This window comes from Triticum aestivum, chromosome 2D, assembly GCF_018294505.1.
Source record: "Triticum aestivum cultivar Chinese Spring chromosome 2D, IWGSC CS RefSeq v2.1, whole genome shotgun sequence".
NCBI lineage: Eukaryota > Viridiplantae > Streptophyta > Magnoliopsida > Poales > Poaceae > Triticum > Triticum aestivum.
The window spans coordinates 95,231,948-95,252,786 of record NC_057799.1 but is presented as its reverse complement, the minus strand read 5'-3'; the positions used below and the strand labels follow the sequence as shown (position 1 = coordinate 95,252,786).

General features: G+C 46.9%; 1 protein-coding gene across 1 annotated transcript; it reads right to left on the bottom strand.

Moving 5' to 3' along the window:
* Positions 1 to 780: 780 nt before the first annotated feature.
* Positions 781 to 3,859, bottom strand: LOC123048900 (sinapine esterase). Its single transcript, XM_044471919.1, has 4 exons — positions 3,416 to 3,859; positions 1,973 to 2,191; positions 1,604 to 1,846; positions 781 to 1,494 (listed from the first exon to the last, which is right to left on the bottom strand). Exons 1-4 carry the CDS (start codon positions 3,522 to 3,524, stop codon positions 872 to 874), a joined length of 1,194 nt encoding a protein of 397 aa, XP_044327854.1. The 5' UTR covers positions 3,525 to 3,859; the 3' UTR covers positions 781 to 871.
* Between the last annotated feature and the right edge of the window lie 16,980 nt (positions 3,860 to 20,839).

The window sequence follows — 20,839 nt, the reverse complement described above, 5'->3', positions numbered from 1 at the left end:
TGTATGTAGGGATCTGAATAGGGTGAGCCATACTCTTGCCTAGATGGGGCATGCTCTTCCTCGTGCCGCTGTTTGGCTGCATGGGGACATATTTTTTTTGATAAAGAGTGTTTTTTTAACTTAAAATATAGCATCAAGTGGATGCAAAGCATGATGAGTAACATGATAAAAGCAGATGAGATAGATATTCAGCTTTGCTAGAACTCATCTGAGATATAATTTGGTCTCATTCACCTTTTATAGCCATTGAATGTGATGCTATAAGATGCGTGTGTGCTGACGTGGGTTGTATCTGTTTTTGTTTTCAAAGCGAATGAGACCAAATTATATCTCATCTAGATGAGTTCTAGATACTCCCTATATATTTTATTCAGTTTTGCTAAAGCTCATATAGATGAGATATAATTTGGTCTCATTTACCTTTTATAGCCATCGGATGTGATGCTATAAGATACATGTGTGCTGACGTGGGTTGTATCTGTTTTTGTTTTCAAAGTGAATGAGACCAAACTATATCTCATCTAGATGAGTTTTAGGTACTTCCTATTTTATGCCAACACAATTGTAATGACCATACTTGATTAATGCAATCAGTTTCATCCGGGGGAAAAAAGATCATGTTAAACTGCTTACCCAACGAACACAGTTCTCTCTGTAAAAACAATGATGCACAACACGCGAATTTATTCAGCGGGAACATAGCACATGCTCGGGAACGATTTACATTATTTCAGGCGTCGAGGAGACACACCAACGAAGAATGTCGATTCAAATCAAATGATGATTTTATATTTTGCGGGTTAATGATGATATGATCCTGTGGTTTGGCAGCAGCAACTCGTACGTGCGGGACATGGTACTGTACGCAGGTCTAACAGTTGTGGTTGCATGTGGACATGATGGGCGGCGCGGCGAACGGGCCATCGAGCACCCCTCGGGCCATGATCTTGTACGCCGCCTCTGTCATGTGCAGGCCGTCGAACGACACGTACGTCGACGGGTCCGGGCACGGCACCGCCGCCGGCCCGGCGTTCAAGACGGGGTAGCACGCCTTCAGCACCGTCTCCACGCTGAACCCGTTCTCCGCCGGCTTGGTGATGAGGGTGAGCACGTCGTCGTAGGTGTTGACGTAGGTGATGGACACGCCGGGGTGGTCGCGGCGGAGCTCCTCGAGCGTGGCTTTCAGCATGCGGTTGTGGAGGAGGACAAGGTCGTTGAGCCACCGGAGGCAGCCCGTGGCAGGGTCGCGGTCGTCGCCGGGGAAGAGGAAGAGGAACTGCGGGGTGCACCCCAGCGGGAAGATGCCCGGCACGTACATGGTCTTGGCGCCCAGCTCGATCAAGGCCTCGATGGAGAGAGCGATGGACCTGATGACCTGGGGCACGATGGGCCTGACCCATTCGACTGTTTTGTTTTGGAAGAAGGGGTGGTTGTAGTCGTTGGCGCCGATCTCTCCCACCAGGAACAGCGAGCTCGCCATCACCTCCTTCCGCTCTGCGTGAGCATGGCCGAGATGGTGTGGTTAGAAGATAATATGCATGCTCGGTGCGTTTGCGTAGCCATGGCGCATGCATATATATGCCATAGATTTTGTTCTAAGTACCTTGGTTTGTGGAGGCGAGCGCGGCGAGCACTATGTTGAACAAGCCGATCTGGACGTCGAGGAAGTAGGGGGGGATCGGTGGGAACTGGTCAACGCTGAGGTTTTTTTTAATGAAGAACTCCTGGCTCAACGCCGTGGCGGCCGCCACCGCGAAATTGGCGCCGTACCGAAACTCCTCCGCCGGCGACTTCCCTGCCGCCGCTTGCAGGTACGCCGGCCAGTACGGGAACCCCAGCCTCTCCACTGCACGTACGTAGTACCAATTTTCATGCATGTACGTATATTCATTATTCATTATGTATCGTACAGTAAGATGGGCAGTAATTAAGCACGCCTCGTCTGTCGTCGTCATGAAATGGAAGTACTTACCGATGAAGTCGACAACAAGGCGGCCGTCGGACCAGCGGCCGTTGGGGCGGCCGAAGAAGGTCTCCCCGTAGGGCAACGCCAGGACGGGGCCCGACGCATTGGCGTAGTGGACGATGAAATTGCCGGTGTCGATCAGAGAGTCGCCGAAGCTGAACATACGCTTGTAGCACCTGCTCCGGTTCGCCGGCGCAGGCGACGCCGACGCTGTCGAGCCGACGCCTCCGCCATTGTGGTGGATGGATCGAAAGTAATGGTTTTGATTTCGAGCTAGCTAGCCTCACCCAGTTCTGCCCTACAGCCCGGACTTGCAGCTGGAGCTATATATGATGTGATACGCACGTAGCTATCTTATCTTATCTCCGTGATTGTTTGAAAATAAATTCCAACAATAATATGGTACTGGTAGGAGATAGTAACAGCTAGCAAAACGAAACTCGTGGCAAACGAGGCAATGGAGTAACGAGATTTGACTTCGAGGAATTGATCGATCGACTGTTGGCCCAGTTGACTTGTACACAACTTGTATAGTACACAAGGCGTACACGCAGGGCCAATATCTGTTACTGGATAACATATACATTGTCGGCAACTGCACTAGGGCACACTCAATGCATCATATCTTTGCTAGTGCTACAAATTAACCGGCTGATAACAAACAAGTGTAAGCCGCCTCGCCATCCATCAAATTAACCGGCGAGTCAATTATACCACTAATGCCACAACTTGACGCAAAAAGTCAGTTTAGTGCTAAAATTTACGCATACATTGAACTAGTGCCACAACTTAGCTTTTGCTGCATATACGGTGCAAATCATGTTTATATACGAACATGATGCTAATTAGGCGCGCCAACGTAGCATGAGGCCCGCTGTCAGCGACTGGACGACATGTGCCTGCTATTTTGCAAAAAAGAAAACCTTGCACATTTTTTTCTCATGAAAAAGCCCTTGGCAGGGGCCCATATTTTTCTCAGAGATAGGCTAGTATTGTGCAAAAATTGTCACTCTTGGATTCGATCACATGACATGACGCCTGTAGTTCCGCCGACAAACCAATACACCAAACATCATTTACGAAACTCATATAACCATTAACACTTTTTTTTTAGAAAAGGAGGATGATCCCCGGCCTCTGCATCTGGAAGATGCATACGGCCACTTTATTGATTATTCTCGAGGATCTTACAAAGTATTACAACAATGTGCCTGAATCCACCATCTTGGCAACATATGCCGCTACTCCTATCCAAAATGATGAAGGGGTGCTAGCTGGGCCACTACCCAAACCACTCACCTAAGCCTAACATCAAAAGCCGGAAGCCGAAACTCATTCGGAAGCCCCAGCCGAGCCACATACCGGGTCCGGGGCACAATCCGGTCAGCTGCACTCGTGTGTCGTCGCCGCCATCTTCCACAGGTCTTCAGATCATATTGAGGCTTCTACCTTGCCTGGCCACTCGGCCATTGACGTCACCATGACGCCAGACAGCAACCTCCTCCTGCGCGAGCCCATCTCCGCGCATCGACGCCGAGTCTCCACAGCGCCATGCCATCGATCTCCGCCGCCATCAATGTGTGAGATGAAACACCGCTCCACCATCCCTCCAGCCAGCACTTGCTCCAAGACGATGCCCCCAGAAGGGAAAGCGATAGAACGCCATCATCATCCGATCCGGAAGACCCAGATCTGGGGTTTCCCCCTGAGCATCCCAAACCTGATGGCGCAGACTGCCGACGATGCCTCGACCATCGGCAGTAGCTCCACCAGACGAGCGTCGTCTACGTCGCCGCAACCTCCAAGATGAAGCTGACCAGAATGCATGTGTCGACACCGAACCGCCGCCACTTCCACCGCCGCTTGAGCAGCCCCCGAGCAACGCCTTCAGGAAGGAGCACGCCACCGTGTGTCGTCGTCGCTTCGAACAGGGGGGTCTGAGGTTTTCACCTGAGCTCCTGGGAGGGGTGGAAGGAAGGAGGTCCTCTCCGAAGCCTCCAACGAATAACCATTAACACTTAAGCCGGTTGGAGTCCCAGCGACCCATTTTACACTGTTATTTTTAAAATAAATAAATGAAATACATGTAAATTGCAACTGTGTGTTAACATAAAATAAATTTTAAAATAACAATGAAAACTTTTATATACTACATTTTTTATTTAAGTCATGAACATTCTAAACTTATATTATCATTTATCGAAATAGAAAAATATTTTATAAATTCCTAAAGAAAGGTAACGCTGCTGGGTGGTGTGGTGGCCACTCGGGCATGCTGACTACATGTCGCTGCTTCTAATCCCAGCCAACTATTTTTACATTATGAGATGAATATATGTTTTTTAAAGCATGAACACTTTATATACTAAATGAAAATTTTGTTAAAACTGTGAATATTAGAAAACTTATTTCAGAATTTATTAAATATATAGTAAAATAAAAACCTTTCTTAAAGCAGGAACACTTTTATACACTACATGCATATTTTTTTAACTTTGAATATTTTTAAAGTTATATAAGCATTTATTAAAATATATAAAAACGTAAACACTTACTTAAAGCATGATTATATTTGTAAATTAATATTTTGTTACAACTATGAACAATTTTAAACTTATATAAGAATTTATTGAGTATAAGTTCTTATTCAATATGCAAATTATTACATGAAAAACTTTGTAATTCATGATTTATTATATGGATAAATGCTAACTCCATACATGATTATTTTATAATGTAATTTATTATATATATATATATATATAATTTATAACACACTATAATAATTTATATATATTCTATAAATTTCCGGAAAAAGAAAAAGAACAAAATGGGCTGTAGGGTCTGCAGCCCGCTTAATAGACAAAGAATATATAGCAGCAGCATCCCATTATTACATAAAATGCCTGAGAGTCAGGTGGTTAGCCTTGCTCTGCTGCTGTCTATAGGTACCTATTTTTCATTTATTTGTGGGAAGCTGACAAGTGGACCCTTGTGGTCGTGGCATAGTATTTTTCGTGACAATTTTTTTTTGAGATTTTATTTTTGCAAAAAAGCAGGCCACACGTCCACTTTGCCGTCCAGTCGCTGACAGCGGGCCCCATGCCATGTTGGCATGCCTGATCAGCACTCTATTCGTATGTTTCCCAAAAAAAGCACTCTGTTCATATAGAAACGTGATTTGCACCGTATATGCACATCAAAGCCAAGTTGTGGCACCAGTTCAATGTATGCCGCAAGTTTTAGCACTAAACTGACTTTTCGCGCCAAGTTGTGACACCAGTGGTGTAATTGACTCTTAACCAGCTGATAACAAACAAATGTAAGCCGTCTTCCTGCTCCTTTGTTGCCTCCCGCTCCGACAACTCGCTGGCGAGTCTGAGCGCCTTGGCATTCTTGCGGCGCGGGCACCGCGCATCCGTCTCCGCAATTGTGAGCGAGCGATGGAGGACAGACGCGAGGAGCGCTGCCTCAGGATCGACCGGCGTGCTCGCGCGTGAACGGCGTGCTGACATCGACTCGGACGCCGCTGCTCTCTCCCTCGTCTGCTGCCGCTTGCGCCGGGCTGCTTGTGCCTCTAACTCGGGCGTCCGAGTGCGCGTCGTCCCCGGCGCGGGCACAAGGACCCAACGGTGGTCGGGCACCACCTCCGGAGCAGAGGGTGCTGGTAGTGGGCGGCATACCTTGAGGAGCGGAGCGGAGTGGTTGGAGTTGCGTGCCGGGCGGGAAGGGTCGGCGACGCTGTGTCTGGCGCTGACGAAGTGAATCCGCCGCTGCCGACCCGCCTTGGTCGACGAACGAACGCCTCAATGTGATGCAGAGGGCGACCTCCTCCACATCGTCGGGCTCCGCTTCGCACAGTAGGCTAGACCAGTCATCGTCGGAGCCGGAGTCCCCACCGGAGGCAGCGCTGCTTCGGTCGCCGGCCATGGGATGCTTTTGGAGAGGATTGGAAGTGGAGTGGACGGAGAGGGGGGTGAAGTGGAGTTCGGATTGACTGTGGTCTAGGGTTTTCCAGACGATGATATTTGTAAGGCAGGCGTGGGCCAGGCTGGGCCAAGCCAACGTGGTGGGCATGCCCGGACGCGCCTGGACCGCCACATATTTAGGCTGGATATGAGGGGTGCCGGTCAGTCCAGGCGTTTGAGGCCCGTTTGAGGCTCTTGGGTTGGTTGATTTTTTGTGACCGGCCAGACCTCCCGAGCGTTTGAGACGTGTTTAGGGCGCACGACTGTAGATGCTCTAATTCCTCAGAAAAGCTGCTCCTCCGTAAACAATAGTGATTTAAAATGTGTTATATTTGTTTTATAAAGAGAGTATATTATATACATTAAACATACAACGTTGTGGACCGTATCTTAGTATTGTACTACCTATATGTGTTCTGTTTTTTGTTTTCGTGGGAATCTAAAGAGCTTTATTCGTATGGAACGGCTCCGGCAATGTCAGCCATCAGGCTCGTGACCACAAACCAGGGTGGGGGGAGGGGAGTCCATTCAACATTTCGTCACCTCCAGAGTGCAAGCTTACTTTGCACAAAGGTGGCTCGGTATGTTAGCATGTCTCCTTATGTGATAAGCAATCCAAACAATTTAAGAAAAAACTATAACTAAAAGCTAACTCTTCAATATCTAAGAGTAATGGCGTTATAACAGAGTGCGAATCATGGCACGAGTTCCAGAGGTTCACCACCTCTAAGCTATCGGCCTCCATCTCCACATGCGCAAAATCTCGACGCTTCGCAAACACCACACCTTCACGAAGAGCAAAAATCTCTGCAACCAAACGATTTGTAATGCCCTAGCATGGCATGCAGCAAGCGCCCAAGAAGGCCGAAGAGGATATCGCTACTCCTCCTACCCCTACCATATGTGCCTCCATGGATATGTTAGGAATAGTCTAGAGAGTTCTAGATATTCTCGTTGTACTCGGTTTGGTTGAGATAAAACCAAAACCGAACCCTGCCTAGAGTTCTTTAGATTCGTTGTTATCTCTTTATATTCTTGTAGTCCAAGTCTGTAACGATATCTTGTATATGCCTCGATCAGGGCTTTTTGATCCTATATAGCACGAAACTAGCGGCCTACTACGGTAGGTTAACACGCTTCCTTATTTCACATGGTAATCAGAGCTTCCCTTCCAAAACACATCTAGCCTTTCCTTTCCAGCCGCCATGTCTTCCTCCTCATCCCACGCCACGGCAAATCCCCTCAACAACCAAATCACCGAGAAGCTTACCCGTGAAAACTTCCTTCTGTGGAAGACCCAACTCCTTGAAGGAAATATGCCCTAGAGGCAATAATAAATTTGTTATTTATATTTCCTTATATCATGATAAATGTTTATTATTCATGCTAGAATTGTATTAAACGGAAACTTAGTACATGTGTGAATACATAGACAAACAGAGTGTCACTAGTATGCCTCTACTTGACTAGCTCGTTGAATCAAAGATGGTTAAGTTTCCTAGCCATAGACATGAGTTGTCATTTGATTAACGGGATCACATCATTAGAGAATGATGTGATTGACTTGACCCATTCCGTTAGCTTAGCACTTGATCGTTTAGTATATTGCTATTGCTTTCTTCATGACTTATACATGTTCCTATGACTATGAGATTATGCAACTCCCGAATACCGGAGGAACACTTTGTGTGCTACCAAACGTCACAACGTAACTGGGTGATTATAAAGGTGATCTACAGGTGTCTCCGATGGTACTTGTTGAGTTGGCATAGATCGAGATTAGGATTTGTACTCCGATTGTTGGAGAGGTATCTCTGGGCCCTCTCGGTAATGCACATCACTATAAGCCTTGCAAGCAATGTGACTAATGAGTTAGTTGCGGGATGATGCATTACGGAACGAGTAAAGAGACTTGCCGGTAACGAGATTGAACTAGGTATTGAGATACCGACGATCGAATCTCGGGCAAGTAACATACCGATGACAAAGGGAACAACGTATGTTGTTATGCGGTTTGACCGATAAAGATCTTCGTAGAATATGTGGGAGCCAATATGAGCATCTAGGTTCCGCTATTGGTTATTGACCGAAGACGTGTCTCGGTCATGTCTACATAGTTCTCGAACCCGTAGGGTCGGCACGCTTAACGTTCGGTGACGATCGGTATTATGAGTTTATGTGTTTTGATGTACCGAAGGTAGTTCGGAGTCCCGGATATGATCACGGACATGACGAGGAGTCTCGAAATGGTTGAGACATAAAGATCGATATATTGGATGGCTATGTTTGGACATCAGAATGGTTCCAGGTGAGTTCGGGCATTTACCGGAGTACCGGGAGGTTACCGGAACCCCCCGGGGAGTCAGTGGGCCTTAATGGGCCATAGTGGAAAGGACGAGCAGGCGCCCAAGGTGGGGGCGCCCCCCCAAGCCCAATCCAAATTGGCAGGGGGGCTGGCCCCCTTTCCTTCTCTTCTTCTCCCCCTTCCTTCTCTCTCCTACTCCAACTAGGGAAGGGGGAATCCTACTCCCACCGGGAGTAGGACTCCCCCCTTGGGCGCGCCTAGGAGGCCGGCCCTCTCCCCCTCCTCCACTCCTTTATATACGGGGGAAGGGGGCACCCCATAGACACACAAGTTGATCATTGATCTCTTAGCCGTGTGCGGTGGCCCCCTCCACCATAATCCACCTCGGCCATATCGTTGCAGTTCTTAGGCGAAGCCCTGCGCCGGTAGCTTCATCATCACCAACATCATGCCATCGTGCTGACGAAGCTCTCCCTCGACACTCTGCTAGATCGTGAGTTTGTGGGACGTCACCGAGCCGAACGTGTGCAGATCGCGGAGGTGCCGTACTTTCGGTACAAGGATCGGTCGATCATGAAGACGTACGACTACATCAACTGCGTTGTCATAACGCTTCCGCTTACGGTCTACGAGGGTACGTGGACAACACTCTCCCCTCTCGTTGCTATGCATCACCATGATCTTGCGTGTGCGTAGGAATTTTTTAAAATTACTACGTTCCCCAACAATGGCATCCGAGCCAGGTTTATACGTAGATGTTATATGCACGAGTAGAACACAAGTGAGTTGTGGGCGATAATAGTCATACTACTTACCAGCATGTCATACTTTGATTCGGCGGTATTGTTGGATGAAGCGGCCCGGACCGATATTACGCGTACGCTTACGCGAGACTGGTTCTACCGACGTGCTTCGCACACAGGTGGCTGGCGGGTGTCAGTTTCTCCAACTTTAGTTGAATCGAGTGTGGCTACGCCCGGTCCTTGTTGAAGGTTAAAACAGCACATACTTGACGAAAAATCATTGTGGTTTTGATGCATAGGTAAGAACGGTTCTTGCTCAGCCCGTAGCAGCCACGTAAAACTTGCAACAACAAAGTAGAGGATGTCTAACTTGTTTTTGCAGGGCATGTTGTGATGTGATATGGTCAAGACATGATGCTAAATTTTATTGTATGAGATGATCATATTTTGTAACGAAGTTATCGGCAACTGGCAGGAGCCATATGGTTGTCGCTTTATTGTATGAAATGCAATCGCCATGTAATTGCTTTACTTTATCACTAAGCAGTAGCGATAGTCGTAGAAGCAATAGTTGGCGAGACGACAACGATGCTATGATGAAGATCAAGGTGTCGCGTTGGTGACGATGGTGATCATGGCGGTGCTTTGGAGATGGAGATCAAAGGCACAAGATGATGATGGCCATATCATATCACTTATATTGATTGCATGTGATGCTTATCCTTTATGCATCTTATCTTGCTTAGTTCAATGGTAGAATTATAAGATGATCTCTCACTAAATTTCAAGGTACAAGTGTTCTCCCTGAGTATGCACCGTTGCGAAAGTTCGTCGTGCCGAGACACCATGTGATGATCGGGTGTGATAAGCTCTACGTTCACATACAACGGGTGCAAGCCAGTTTTGCACACGCAGAATACTCGGGTTAAACTTGACGAGCCTAGCATATGCAGATATGGCCTCGAAACACTGAGACCGAAAGGTCGAGCGTGAATCATATAGTAGATATGATCAACATAGTGATGTTCACCATTGAAAACTACTCCATCTCACGTGATGATCGGACATGGTTTAGTTGATATGGATCACGTGATCACTTAGATGATTAGAGGGATATCTATCTAAGTGGGAGTTCTTTAGTAATATGATTAATTGAACTTTAATTTATCATGAACTTAGTACCTGATAGTATTTTGCATGTCTATGTTGTTGTAGATAGATGGCCCGTGCTGTAGTTCCGTTGAATTTTAGTGCGTTCCTAGAGAAAGCTAAGTTGAAAGATGATGGTAGCAACTACACAGACTGGGTCTGTAACTTGAGGATTATCCTCGTTGCTGCACAAAAGAATTACGTCCTGGAAGCACCGCTAGGTGCCAAACCCGCTGCAGGAGCAACTCCAGATGTTATGAACGTCTGGCAGAGCAAAGCTGATGACTACTCGATAGTTCAGTGTGCCATGCTTTACCGCTTAGAACTGGGACTTCAACGACATTTTGAACGTCATGGAGCATATGAGATGTTCCAGGAGTTGAAGTTAATATTTCAAGCAAATGCCCAGATTGAGAGATATGAAGTCTCCAATAAGTTCTATAGCTGTAAGATGGAGGAGAATAGTTCTGTCAGTGAGCATATACTCTAAATGTTTGGGTATAACAATCACTTGATTCAACTGGGAGTTAATCTTCCTGATGATAGTGTCATTGACAGAATTCTTCAATCACTGCCACCAAGCTACAAGAGCTTTGTGATGAACTATAACATGCAAGGGATGGATAATACAATTCCCGAGCTCTTCGCAATGCTAAAGGCTGCGGAGGTAGAAATCAAGAAGGAGCATCAAGTGTTGATGGTCAACAAGACCACCAGTTTCAAGAAAAAGGGTAAAGGGAAGAAGGGGAACTTCAAGAAGAACGGCAAGCAAGTTGCTGCTCAAGTGAAGAAGCCCAAGTCTGGACCTAAGCCTGAGACTGAGTGCTTCTACTGCAAAGGGACTGGTCACTGGAAGCGGAACTGCCCCAAGTATTTGGCGGATAAGAAGGATGGCAAGGTGAACAAAGGTATATGTGATATACATGTTATTGATGTGTACCTTACTAATGCTCGCAGTAGCACCTGGGTATTTGATACTGGTTCTGTTGCTAATATTTGCAACTCGAAACAGGGACTACGGATTAAGCGAAGATTGGCTAAGGACGAGGTGACGATGCGCGTGGGAAATGGTTCCAAAGTCGATGTGATCGCGGTCGGCACGCTACCTCTACATCTACCTTCGGGATTAGTTTTAGACCTGAATAATTGTTATTTGGTGCCAGCGTTAAGCATGAACATTATATCTGGATCTTGTTTGATGCGAGACGGTTATTCATTTAAATCAGGGAATAATGGTTGTTCTATTTATATGAGTAATATCTTTTATTGTCATGCACCCTTGAAGAGTGGTCTATTTTTGTTGAATCTCGATAGTAGTGACACACATATTCATAATATTGAAGCCAAAAGATGCAGAGTTGATAATGATAGTGCAACTTATTTGTGGCACTGCCGTTTGGGTCATATTGGTGTAAAGCGCATGAAGAAACTCCATTCTGATGGACTTTTGGAATCACTTGATTATGAATCACTTGGTACTTGCAAACCATGCCTCATGGGCAAGATGACTAAAACTCCGTTCTCTGGAACAATGGAGCGAGCAACAGATTTGTTGGAAATCATACATACTGATGTATGTGGTCTGATGAATGTTGAGGCTCGCGGCGGGTATCGTTATTTTCTCACTTCATAGATGATTTGAGCAGATATGGGTATATCTACTTGATGAAACATAAGTCTGAAACATTTGAAAAGTTCAAAGAATTTCAGAGTGAAATGGAAAATCATCATAACAAGAAAATAAAGTTTCTACGATCTGATCGTGGAGGAGAATATTTGAGTTACGAGTTTGGTCTTCATTTGAAACAATGCGGAATAGTTTCGCAACTCACGCCACCCGGAACACCACAACGTAATGGTGTGTCCGAACGTCGTAATCGTACTTTACTAGATATGGTGCGATCTATGATGTCTCTTACTGATTTACAGCTATCATTTTGGGGTTATGCTTTAGAGACGGCTGCATTCACGTTAAATAGGGCACCATCTAAATCCATTGAGACGACACCTTATGAACTGTGGTTTGGCAAGAAACCAAAGTTGTCGTTTCTTAAAGTTTGGGGCTGCGATGCTTATGTGAAAAAGCTTCAACCTGATAAGCTCGAACCCAAATCGAAGAAATGTGTCTTCATAGGATACCCAAAGGAGACTGTTGGGTACACCTTCTATCACAGATCCGAAGGCAAGACATTCGTTGCTAAGAATGGATCCTTTCTAGAGAAGGAGTTTCTCTCGAAAGAAGTGAGCGGGAGGAAAGTAGAACTTGATGAGGTAACTGTACCTGCTCCCTTATTGGAAAGTAGTTCATCACAGAAATCTATTCCTGTGACTCCTACACCAATTAGTGAAGAAGCTAATGATGATGATCATGTAACTTCAGATCAAGTTACTACCGAACCTCGTAGGTCAACTAGAGTAAGATCCGCACCAGAGTGGTATGGTAATCCGGTTCTGGAGGTCATGTTACTTGACAATGACGAACCTACGAACTATGAGGAAGCGATGATGAGCCCAGATTCCGCGGAATGGCTTGAGGCCATGAAATCTGAGATGGGATCCATGTATGAGAACAAAGTGTGGACTTTGGTTGACTTGCCCGATGATCAGCAAGCCATCAAAAATAAATGGATCTTCAAGAAGAAGACTGACACTGATGGTAATGTTACTGTCTACAAAGCTCGACTTGTGTGAAAGGTTTTCGACAAGTTCAAGGAGTTGACTACGATGAGACATTCTCACCCGTAGCGATGCTTAAGTCCGTCCGAATCATGTTAGCAATTGCTACATTTTATGATTATGAAATTTGGCAAATGGATGTAAAGACTGCATTCCTGAATGGATTTCTGGAAGAAGAGTTGTATATGATGCAACCTGAAGGTTTTATCGATCCAAAGGATGCTAACAAAGTGTGCAAGCTCCAGCGATCCATTTATGGACTGGTGCAAGCATCTCGGAGTTGTAATAAACGTTTTGATAGTGTGATCAAAGCATATGGTTTTATACAGACTTTTGGAGAAGCCTGAATTTACAAGAAAGTGAGTGGGAGCTCTGTAGCATTTCTAATATTATATGTGGATGACATATTGTTGATTGGAAATGATATAGAATTTCTGGATAGCATAAAAGGATACTTGAACAAGAGTTTTTCAATGAAAGACCTCGGTGAAGTTGCTTATATATTGGGCATTAAGATCTATAGAGATAGATCAAGACGCTTAATTGGACTTTCACAGAGCACATACCTTGACAAAGTTTTGAAGAAGTTCAAAATGGATCAAGCAAAGAAAGGGTTCTTGCTTGTGTTACAAGGTGTGAAGTTGAGTCAGACTATATGCCCGACCACTGTAGAAGATAGAGAGAAAATGAAAGGTGTTCCCTATGCTTCAGCCATAGGCTCTATCATGTATGCAATGGTGTGTACTAGACCTGATGTGTGCCTTGCTATCAGTTTAGCAGGGAGGTACCAAAGTAATCCAGGAGTGGATCACTGGACAGCGGTCAAGAACATCCTGAAATACCTGAAAAGGACTAAGGATATGTTTCTCGTTTATGGAGGTGACAAAGAGCTCGTCGTAAATGGTTACGTTGATGCAAGCTTTGACACTGATCCGGATGACTCTAAGTCACAAACCGGATAGGTGTTTATATTGAATGGTGGAGCTGTCAGTTGGTGCAGTTCTAAGCAAAGCGTCATGGCGGGATCTACGTGTGAAGCGGAGTACATAGCTGCTTCGGAAGCAGCAAATGAAGGAGTCTGGATGAAGGAGTTCATATTCGATCTAGGTGTCATACCTAGTGCATCGGGTCCAATGAAAATCTTTTGTGACAATACTGGTGCAATTGCCTTGGCAAAGGAATCCAGATTTCACAAAAGAACCAAGCACATCAAGAGACGCTTCAATTCCATACACGATCGAGTCAATGAGGGAGACATAGAGATTTGCAAAATACATACGGATCTGAATGTTGCAGACTCGTTGACTAAGCCTCTCCACGAGCAAAACATGATCAACACCAAGACTCCATGGGTGTTAGAATCATTACTATGTAATCTAGATTATTGACTCTAGTGCAAGTGGGAGACTGAAGGAAATATGCCCTAGAGGCAATAATAAAGTTGTTATTTATATTTCCTTATATCATGATAAATATTTATTATTCATGCTAGAATTGTATTAACCGGAAACTTAGTACATGTGTGAATACATAGATAAACAGAGTGTCACTAGTATGCCTCTACTTGACTAGCTCGTAGAATCAAAGATGGTTAAGTTTCCTAGCCATAGACATGAGTTGTCAATTGATTAACGGGATCACATCATTAGAGATTGATGTGATTGACTTGACCCATTCCGTTAGCTTAGCACTTGATCATTCAGTATATTGCTATTGCTTTCTTCATGACTTATACATGTTCCTACGACTATGAGATTATGCAACTCTTGAATGCCGGAGGAACACTTTGTGTGCTACCAAACATCACAACGTAACTGGGTGATTATAAAGGTGCTCTACAGGTGTCCCCCGATGGTACTTGTTGAGTTGGCATAGATCGAGATTAGGATTTGTCAATCCGATTGTGTGAGAGGTATCTCTGGGCCCTCTCGGTAATGCACATCACTGTAAGCCTTGCAAGCAATGTGACTAATGAGTTAGTTGCGGGATGATGCATTATGGAACGAGTAAAGAGACTTGCCGGTAACGAGATTGAACTAGGTATTGAGATACCGACGGTCGAATCTCGGGCAAGTAACATACCATGACAAAGGGAACAACGTATGTTGTTATGCGGTTTGACCGATAAAGATCTTCATAGAATATGTGGGAGCCAATATGAGCATCCAGGTTCCGCTATTGGTTATTGACCAGAGACTTGTCTCGGTCATGTCTACATAGTTCTCAAACCCGTAGGGTCCGCACGCTTAACATTTGGTGACGATCGGTATTATGAGTTTATGTGTTTTGATGTACCGAAGGTAGTTCGGAGTCCCTGATATGATCACAGACATGACGAGGAGTCTCGATCGAGACATAAAGATCGATATATTGGATGGCTATGTTTGGACATCGGAATGGTTCCGGGTGAGTTCGGGCATTTATCGGAGTACCGGGAGGTTACCAGAACCCCCCGGGGAGTCAATGGGCCTTAATGGGTCATAGTGGAAAGGAGGAGGAGGCGGCCAAGGTGGGGGCGCCCCCCAAGCCCAATCCGAATTGGGAGGGGGGCTGGCCCCCTTTCCTTCTCTTCTTCTCCCCTTTCCTTCCCTTTCCTACTCAAACTAGGGAATGGGGAATCCTACTCCCACCGGGGAGTAGGACTCCCCCCTTGGGCGCGCCTAGGAGGCCGGCCCTCTCCCCCTCCTCCACTCCTTTATATACGGGGGAAGGGGGCACCCCATAGACACACAAGCTGATCATTGATCTCTTAGCCGTGTGCGGTGGCCCCCTCCACCATAATCCACCTCGGTCATATCGTTGCAGTGCTTAGGTGAAGCCCTGCGCCGGTAGCTTCATCATCACTGTCATCACACCGTCGTGCTGACGAAGCTCTCCCTCGACACTCTGCTGGATCGTGAGTTCGTGGGATGTCACCGAGCCGAACGTGTGCAGATCGCGGAGGTGCCATACTTTTGGTACTAGGATCGGTCGATTATGAGTTTACGGTCTACGAGGGTACGTGGACAACACCCTCCCCTCTCGTTGCTATGCATCACCATGATCTTGCATGTGCGTAGGAATTTTTTTGTAATTACTACGTTCCCCAACACTCCTTCCCCAGATACGTGGAGCCTCCCTTTTTGGATACCTAGATGGATCCATTGCCGAGCCTAAGAAAACCACCACCGACGCCGACAAAGATGGCAAGCCTACGAGCATGCCAAACCCGGCGCACGCGGCCTGGGTCACCCAGGACCAGCAAGTGCTCGCCTACCTCCTGACTTCGATCTCTTGGGAGGTGCTGACGCAGATGGTCACCGTGGAGACGGCGCACACGGCATGGACCGCTCTGACGAACATGTTTTCATCGCACTCCCGCTCCCGCATCAACAACCTCCGGATCTCCCTCTCCAACGCCGAGAAGGGAACCCAGTCAGTCGCGGTCTACTTCGCCAAGATGCGGTCGTTCACTGATGAGCTGGCGGCTGCCGGCATACCACTTGGCAAAGATGAACTGATCTCCTGCATCCTGGCCGGCCTCGACCTGGAATACAACCCCTGGTTTCTGCCTTGATGCTCGTACTGAACCGCTTACACTAGATGTACTGTATTCCCTGATGGCGAACTTTGATCAGCGCATCGAGCTTCTTTAAGCCTCTGGCAAAGGCGGCTTCAGATCTTCAGCCAACGCCGCTGCTCGTGGGTGTGGTCAGCAGCGTGGTCGTGGCATGTCCCATGGCCGCGGTGGCGGGCGCGATGGACATGGCCGCGGCCCTGGTGGTGCCTTCCCTAGCTACAACAACAACAAGGGGCGCCCTAGACCAGGAGGACGAAGAGGACCGACTGGTGGGGGTTTCCGCAACGACAATCGCCCCCACTGCTAAATATGCAGCAAGCCAGGCCACCTTGCGATGGAGTGCTGCTACCGGTTCACGGATGACTATCTTCCAGAAGATTGGCCACCGACAGTGGTGGTACTAATCACATCAAAGGTGAACTCGAGAAGTTAACCACCCGTGACAAGTACCACGGAGGCAATCAAGTCCACACTGCTGATGGTACAGGTATGAATATTAGTCATGTTGGAAATTCCATTATCAGAACCCAAAATCAAGATCTCCATCTAAACAAAATTCTACATATTCCTACTGCCTCACAAAATCTCCTTTCTGTTCATCGTCTTACCCTTGACAATCATGTTTACATTGAATTTTGACCTTATTTCTTTTTTATTAAGGATCAGGTCACGGGGAGGGTGCTGCATCGAGGCAGGTATAGAGGAGGTCTCTATCCATTGATTCCATCTAGGACGTCAAATAAACAAGCTTATGGTGTCATCAAGATATCTGCATCGCGTTGGCACGGTCGGCTTGGTCACCCTTCGTTTTCAATAGTTTAACGTGTGCTTAGGAATAATGAACTTCCTTGTCATGGGGAGTTAGATGTTGAATCGGTATGTGACTCATGCCAACCAGCAAAAAGTCACCAATTACCCTATCCAGTGTCTACTAGTGTATCTACCAAACCTCTTGAGTTGATCTTTTCTGATGTATGGGGAGATGCCCCTCTTTCTATTGGTAGATATAAATATTATGTAAGTTTCATTGAGGATTACACCAAATTCTCATGGATTTATCTTATTGAGAAAAAAATCTGATGTCTTTGAGGTTTTTCAAAATTTCCAAGCACGTGTTGAACGCCAATGTAATGCCAAAATCCTTGCCATCCAATCTGATTGGGGTGGGGAATATGAGAAACTAAACTCATTTTTCCAAAATATTGGCATTGCACATCATGTTTCCTGCCCCCATGCTCATCAGCAGAATGGATCGGCTGAGAGAAAACACCGCCACATCATTGAAGTTGGACTTGCTCTTCTTGCAAACTCCTCTATGCCATTAAAATATTGGGATGAGGCTTTTCTTGCTGCCACATACCTCATCAATTTACTTCCCAGTAGTGTTATCAATTTTGAAACCCCCTATGAACGTCTTTTTCACAAAAAAACTACCTACAACTCTCTCCGTGTGTTTGGATGCGCATGTTGGCCAAATCTTCGCCCATATAATTCTCGTAAACTTTCTTTTCGCTCCAAACAATGTGTCTTCTTAGGCTACAGTCCGCGTCATAAGGGGGTCAAATGTCTTGATATATCTACTGGTCGCATATACATCTCCCGAGATGTCGTATTCGATGAGAATGTGTTTCCATTTGCGTCTCTCCATCCAAATGCAGGCACCCTGCTCTGGAAGGAAATCTTGCTCCTTCCTGAACATCTCCACCCATCCACTTCCCTTGATCACGGGGGCAATAATGGCAATGACCAAAGTAATGTGACTGATATTTGTACTGCTCACACACCCTCTCCAGATGATGCAGGATTTGTGGACGATTATACAGGTCAAAATTTGGAACAAAATGATCCAGAATTAATGGCAAATCATGAATATATGGAAGAAAATGAGTCCATATCGCATGTCAGGCGACAGGATAGCAGCACGAGATCCGGTGCTGATCCAGGCGCGCGATCCGGAGGAGATACGAGCGTGCGATCCCATGAAGAAATCGGCGCCCAATCCGGTGCTGATGCATGCGCAGAGGAGGTAACGCGCAGTGGCACCCGCCAACGTCACAACGCCACGTCGTCATCGAGTCCCGCGCAGTCGCCTAGCCCCAGTCCGCAGCGGATCCCGTCTGGGCGGGTGCGCACGCCCTCAAGCGGCGGCAACCAACACCAGGCTGCCACGTCGCTCGGTACTGCATCGCCACTCGCGCGCGCGGAGCAGCCGATCCAGTCTGGGTCTGCGCCCGGTCCAGTGGGCTCACCTGGGCTCGTGTAGTCGCTGTCCAACAGTGGGCATTCGGCTGCTGGTTCTGAGGATTCGGCGCATGTGTCTGACGTGCCAACGCCCGGATCTTCTGTGGAGGAGGCTGATTCCTAGATTGTGCAGACTCCTGTGCAAGGATGTACACGACTTCAGTCAGGAATCATGAAACCACTGATTCCCTCAGATGATACTGTTCGGTATGAAAAAATTTATAAAATAAAATATGGTTCGTTTTGTTCAACAGGTGAGCCACAAAGTGTCCAAGAAGCATTGGATGACTCAAGATGGAGAAAAGCAATGGATGAGGAATTTCTAGCACTTCAAAGAAACAAGACATGGCATCTTGTTCCTCCAAGAAGTGGTAAAAATATTATAGATTGTAAGTGGGTCTATAGAATAAAAAAAATCTGATGGTAGTATAGATAGATACAAAGCTAGATTAGTAGCCAAAGGTTTTAAATTAACAACGGTACGGTATAGATTATGAGGACACCTTTAGTCCAGTTGTTAAAGCTGCTACTATCAGGCTTGTTCTTTCTATTGCTCTATCGAGGGGGTGGAGTTTGAGACACCTAGATGTGCAGAACATGTTTTTTCATGGTGTTCTGGAAGAAAAGGTCTATATGAGGCAGCCACCAGGATATGAGGAAAGAACTCACCCTTTCATGTATTCAAGCTGGACAAGGCCCTTTACGGGCTTAAGCAAGCCCCAAGGACATGGTATTCTCGACTGAGCTCAAAACTGCAACAACTTGGTTGTTGGGGAACGTAGTAATTTCAAAAAAATTCCTACGCCCACGCAAGATCATGGTGAGACATAGCAACGAGAGGGGAGAGTGTTGTCCACGTACCCTCGTAGACCGAAAGCGGAAGCGTTATGACAACGCGGTTGATGTAGTCGTACGTCTTCATGATCCGACCGATCCAAGTACCGAACGCACGACACCTCTGAGTTCAGCACACGTACAGCTCGATGACGTCGCTCGAACTCATGATCCAGTAGAGCTTCAAGGGAGAGTTCCGTCAGCACGACAACGTGATGACGGTGATGATGATGCTACCGACGCAGGGCTTCACCTAAGCACCGGTACGATATGACCGAGGTGGATTATGGTGGAGGGGGCTGAGGGAGTCCTGGATTAGGGGGTATCCGGACAGCCGGACTATATACATCGTCCGGATTATTGAAGCGTGAAGATACAAGACTCAAGACTCCGTCCCGTGTCCGGATGGGACTCTCCTTTGCCTGGAAGACAAGCTTGGCGATCCGGATATTGTGTTTCCTTCCTTGTAACCGACTCCATGTAAACCCTAGCCCTCTCCGGTGTCTATATAAACCGGAGAGGTTGGTCCTTAGAAGGCCGATCACAATTACAATCATAATCATCATAGGCTAGCTCCTAGGGTTTAGCCTCTACGATCTCGTGGTAGATCTACTCTTGTACTACTCATATCGTCAATATTAATCAAGCAGGAAGTAGGGTTTTACCTCCACCGAGAGGGCCCGAACCTGGGTAAACATTGTGTCCCTTGCTTCCTGTTACCATCAGCCAAAGACGCACAGATCGGGACCCCCTACCCGAGATCCGCCGGTTTTAACACCGATATTGGTGCTTTCATTGAGAGTTCCTCTGTGTCGTCGCTGCGAGGCTTGATGGCGCCTTCAATCATCAACAACATGGTCCAGGGTGAGACTTTTCTCCCCGGACAGATCTTCGCATTCGGCGGCTTCGCACTGCGGGCCAATTCGCTTGACCATCTGGAGTAGATTGACAGTTACGCCCCTGGCCCCCAGGTCAGGTTCGGAAACCTGAACTATACGGCCGATATCCGTGGAGACTTGATCCTCGACGAAATCGGGCCTGTGCCTGGAGTGCCGGGCAGTCACGATGAGCACGGCCTAGACCTGCCGTCGGACCATGCTCAGGATATTACCCCTGCAGTAGACCCGGACCTAAATCCGGAGCAGGCTGCATGGCCCGAGGACGGGTGGATGGACCCCGCCCTGCAGGCCGCACGCTCATCGGCGGTGGAGCCGAACACAGGTCTCACCTCTGTGGAAGCCTGTGACTCCAGACCCCCGGACTTGTATCCGAATGTTGGTTCCAGTTCGCGCACTCTCGAGCCAGCCGAGACAGGTTGGGCTCCGGTGACGGAGTTTACCGCTGCGGATATCTCCCAGCACTCGCCCTTTGGCGACATGTTGAACTCATTAAAGTCTC

Coding starts and splice junctions, on each gene's coding strand:
- LOC123048900 (XM_044471919.1), bottom strand. CDS start 3,524: ATGGCATGGCGCTGTGGAGACTCGGCGTCGATGCGCGGAGATGGGCTC. Junction 2,192..3,415: donor TGGCCGAGTGGCCAGGCAAG/GTAGAAGCCTCA, acceptor ACAATGGCGGAG/GCGTCGGCTCGACAGCGTCG. Junction 1,495..1,603: donor GCTCGCCTCCACAAACCAAG/GTACTTAGAACA, acceptor ATGCTCACGCAG/AGCGGAAGGAGGTGATGGCG.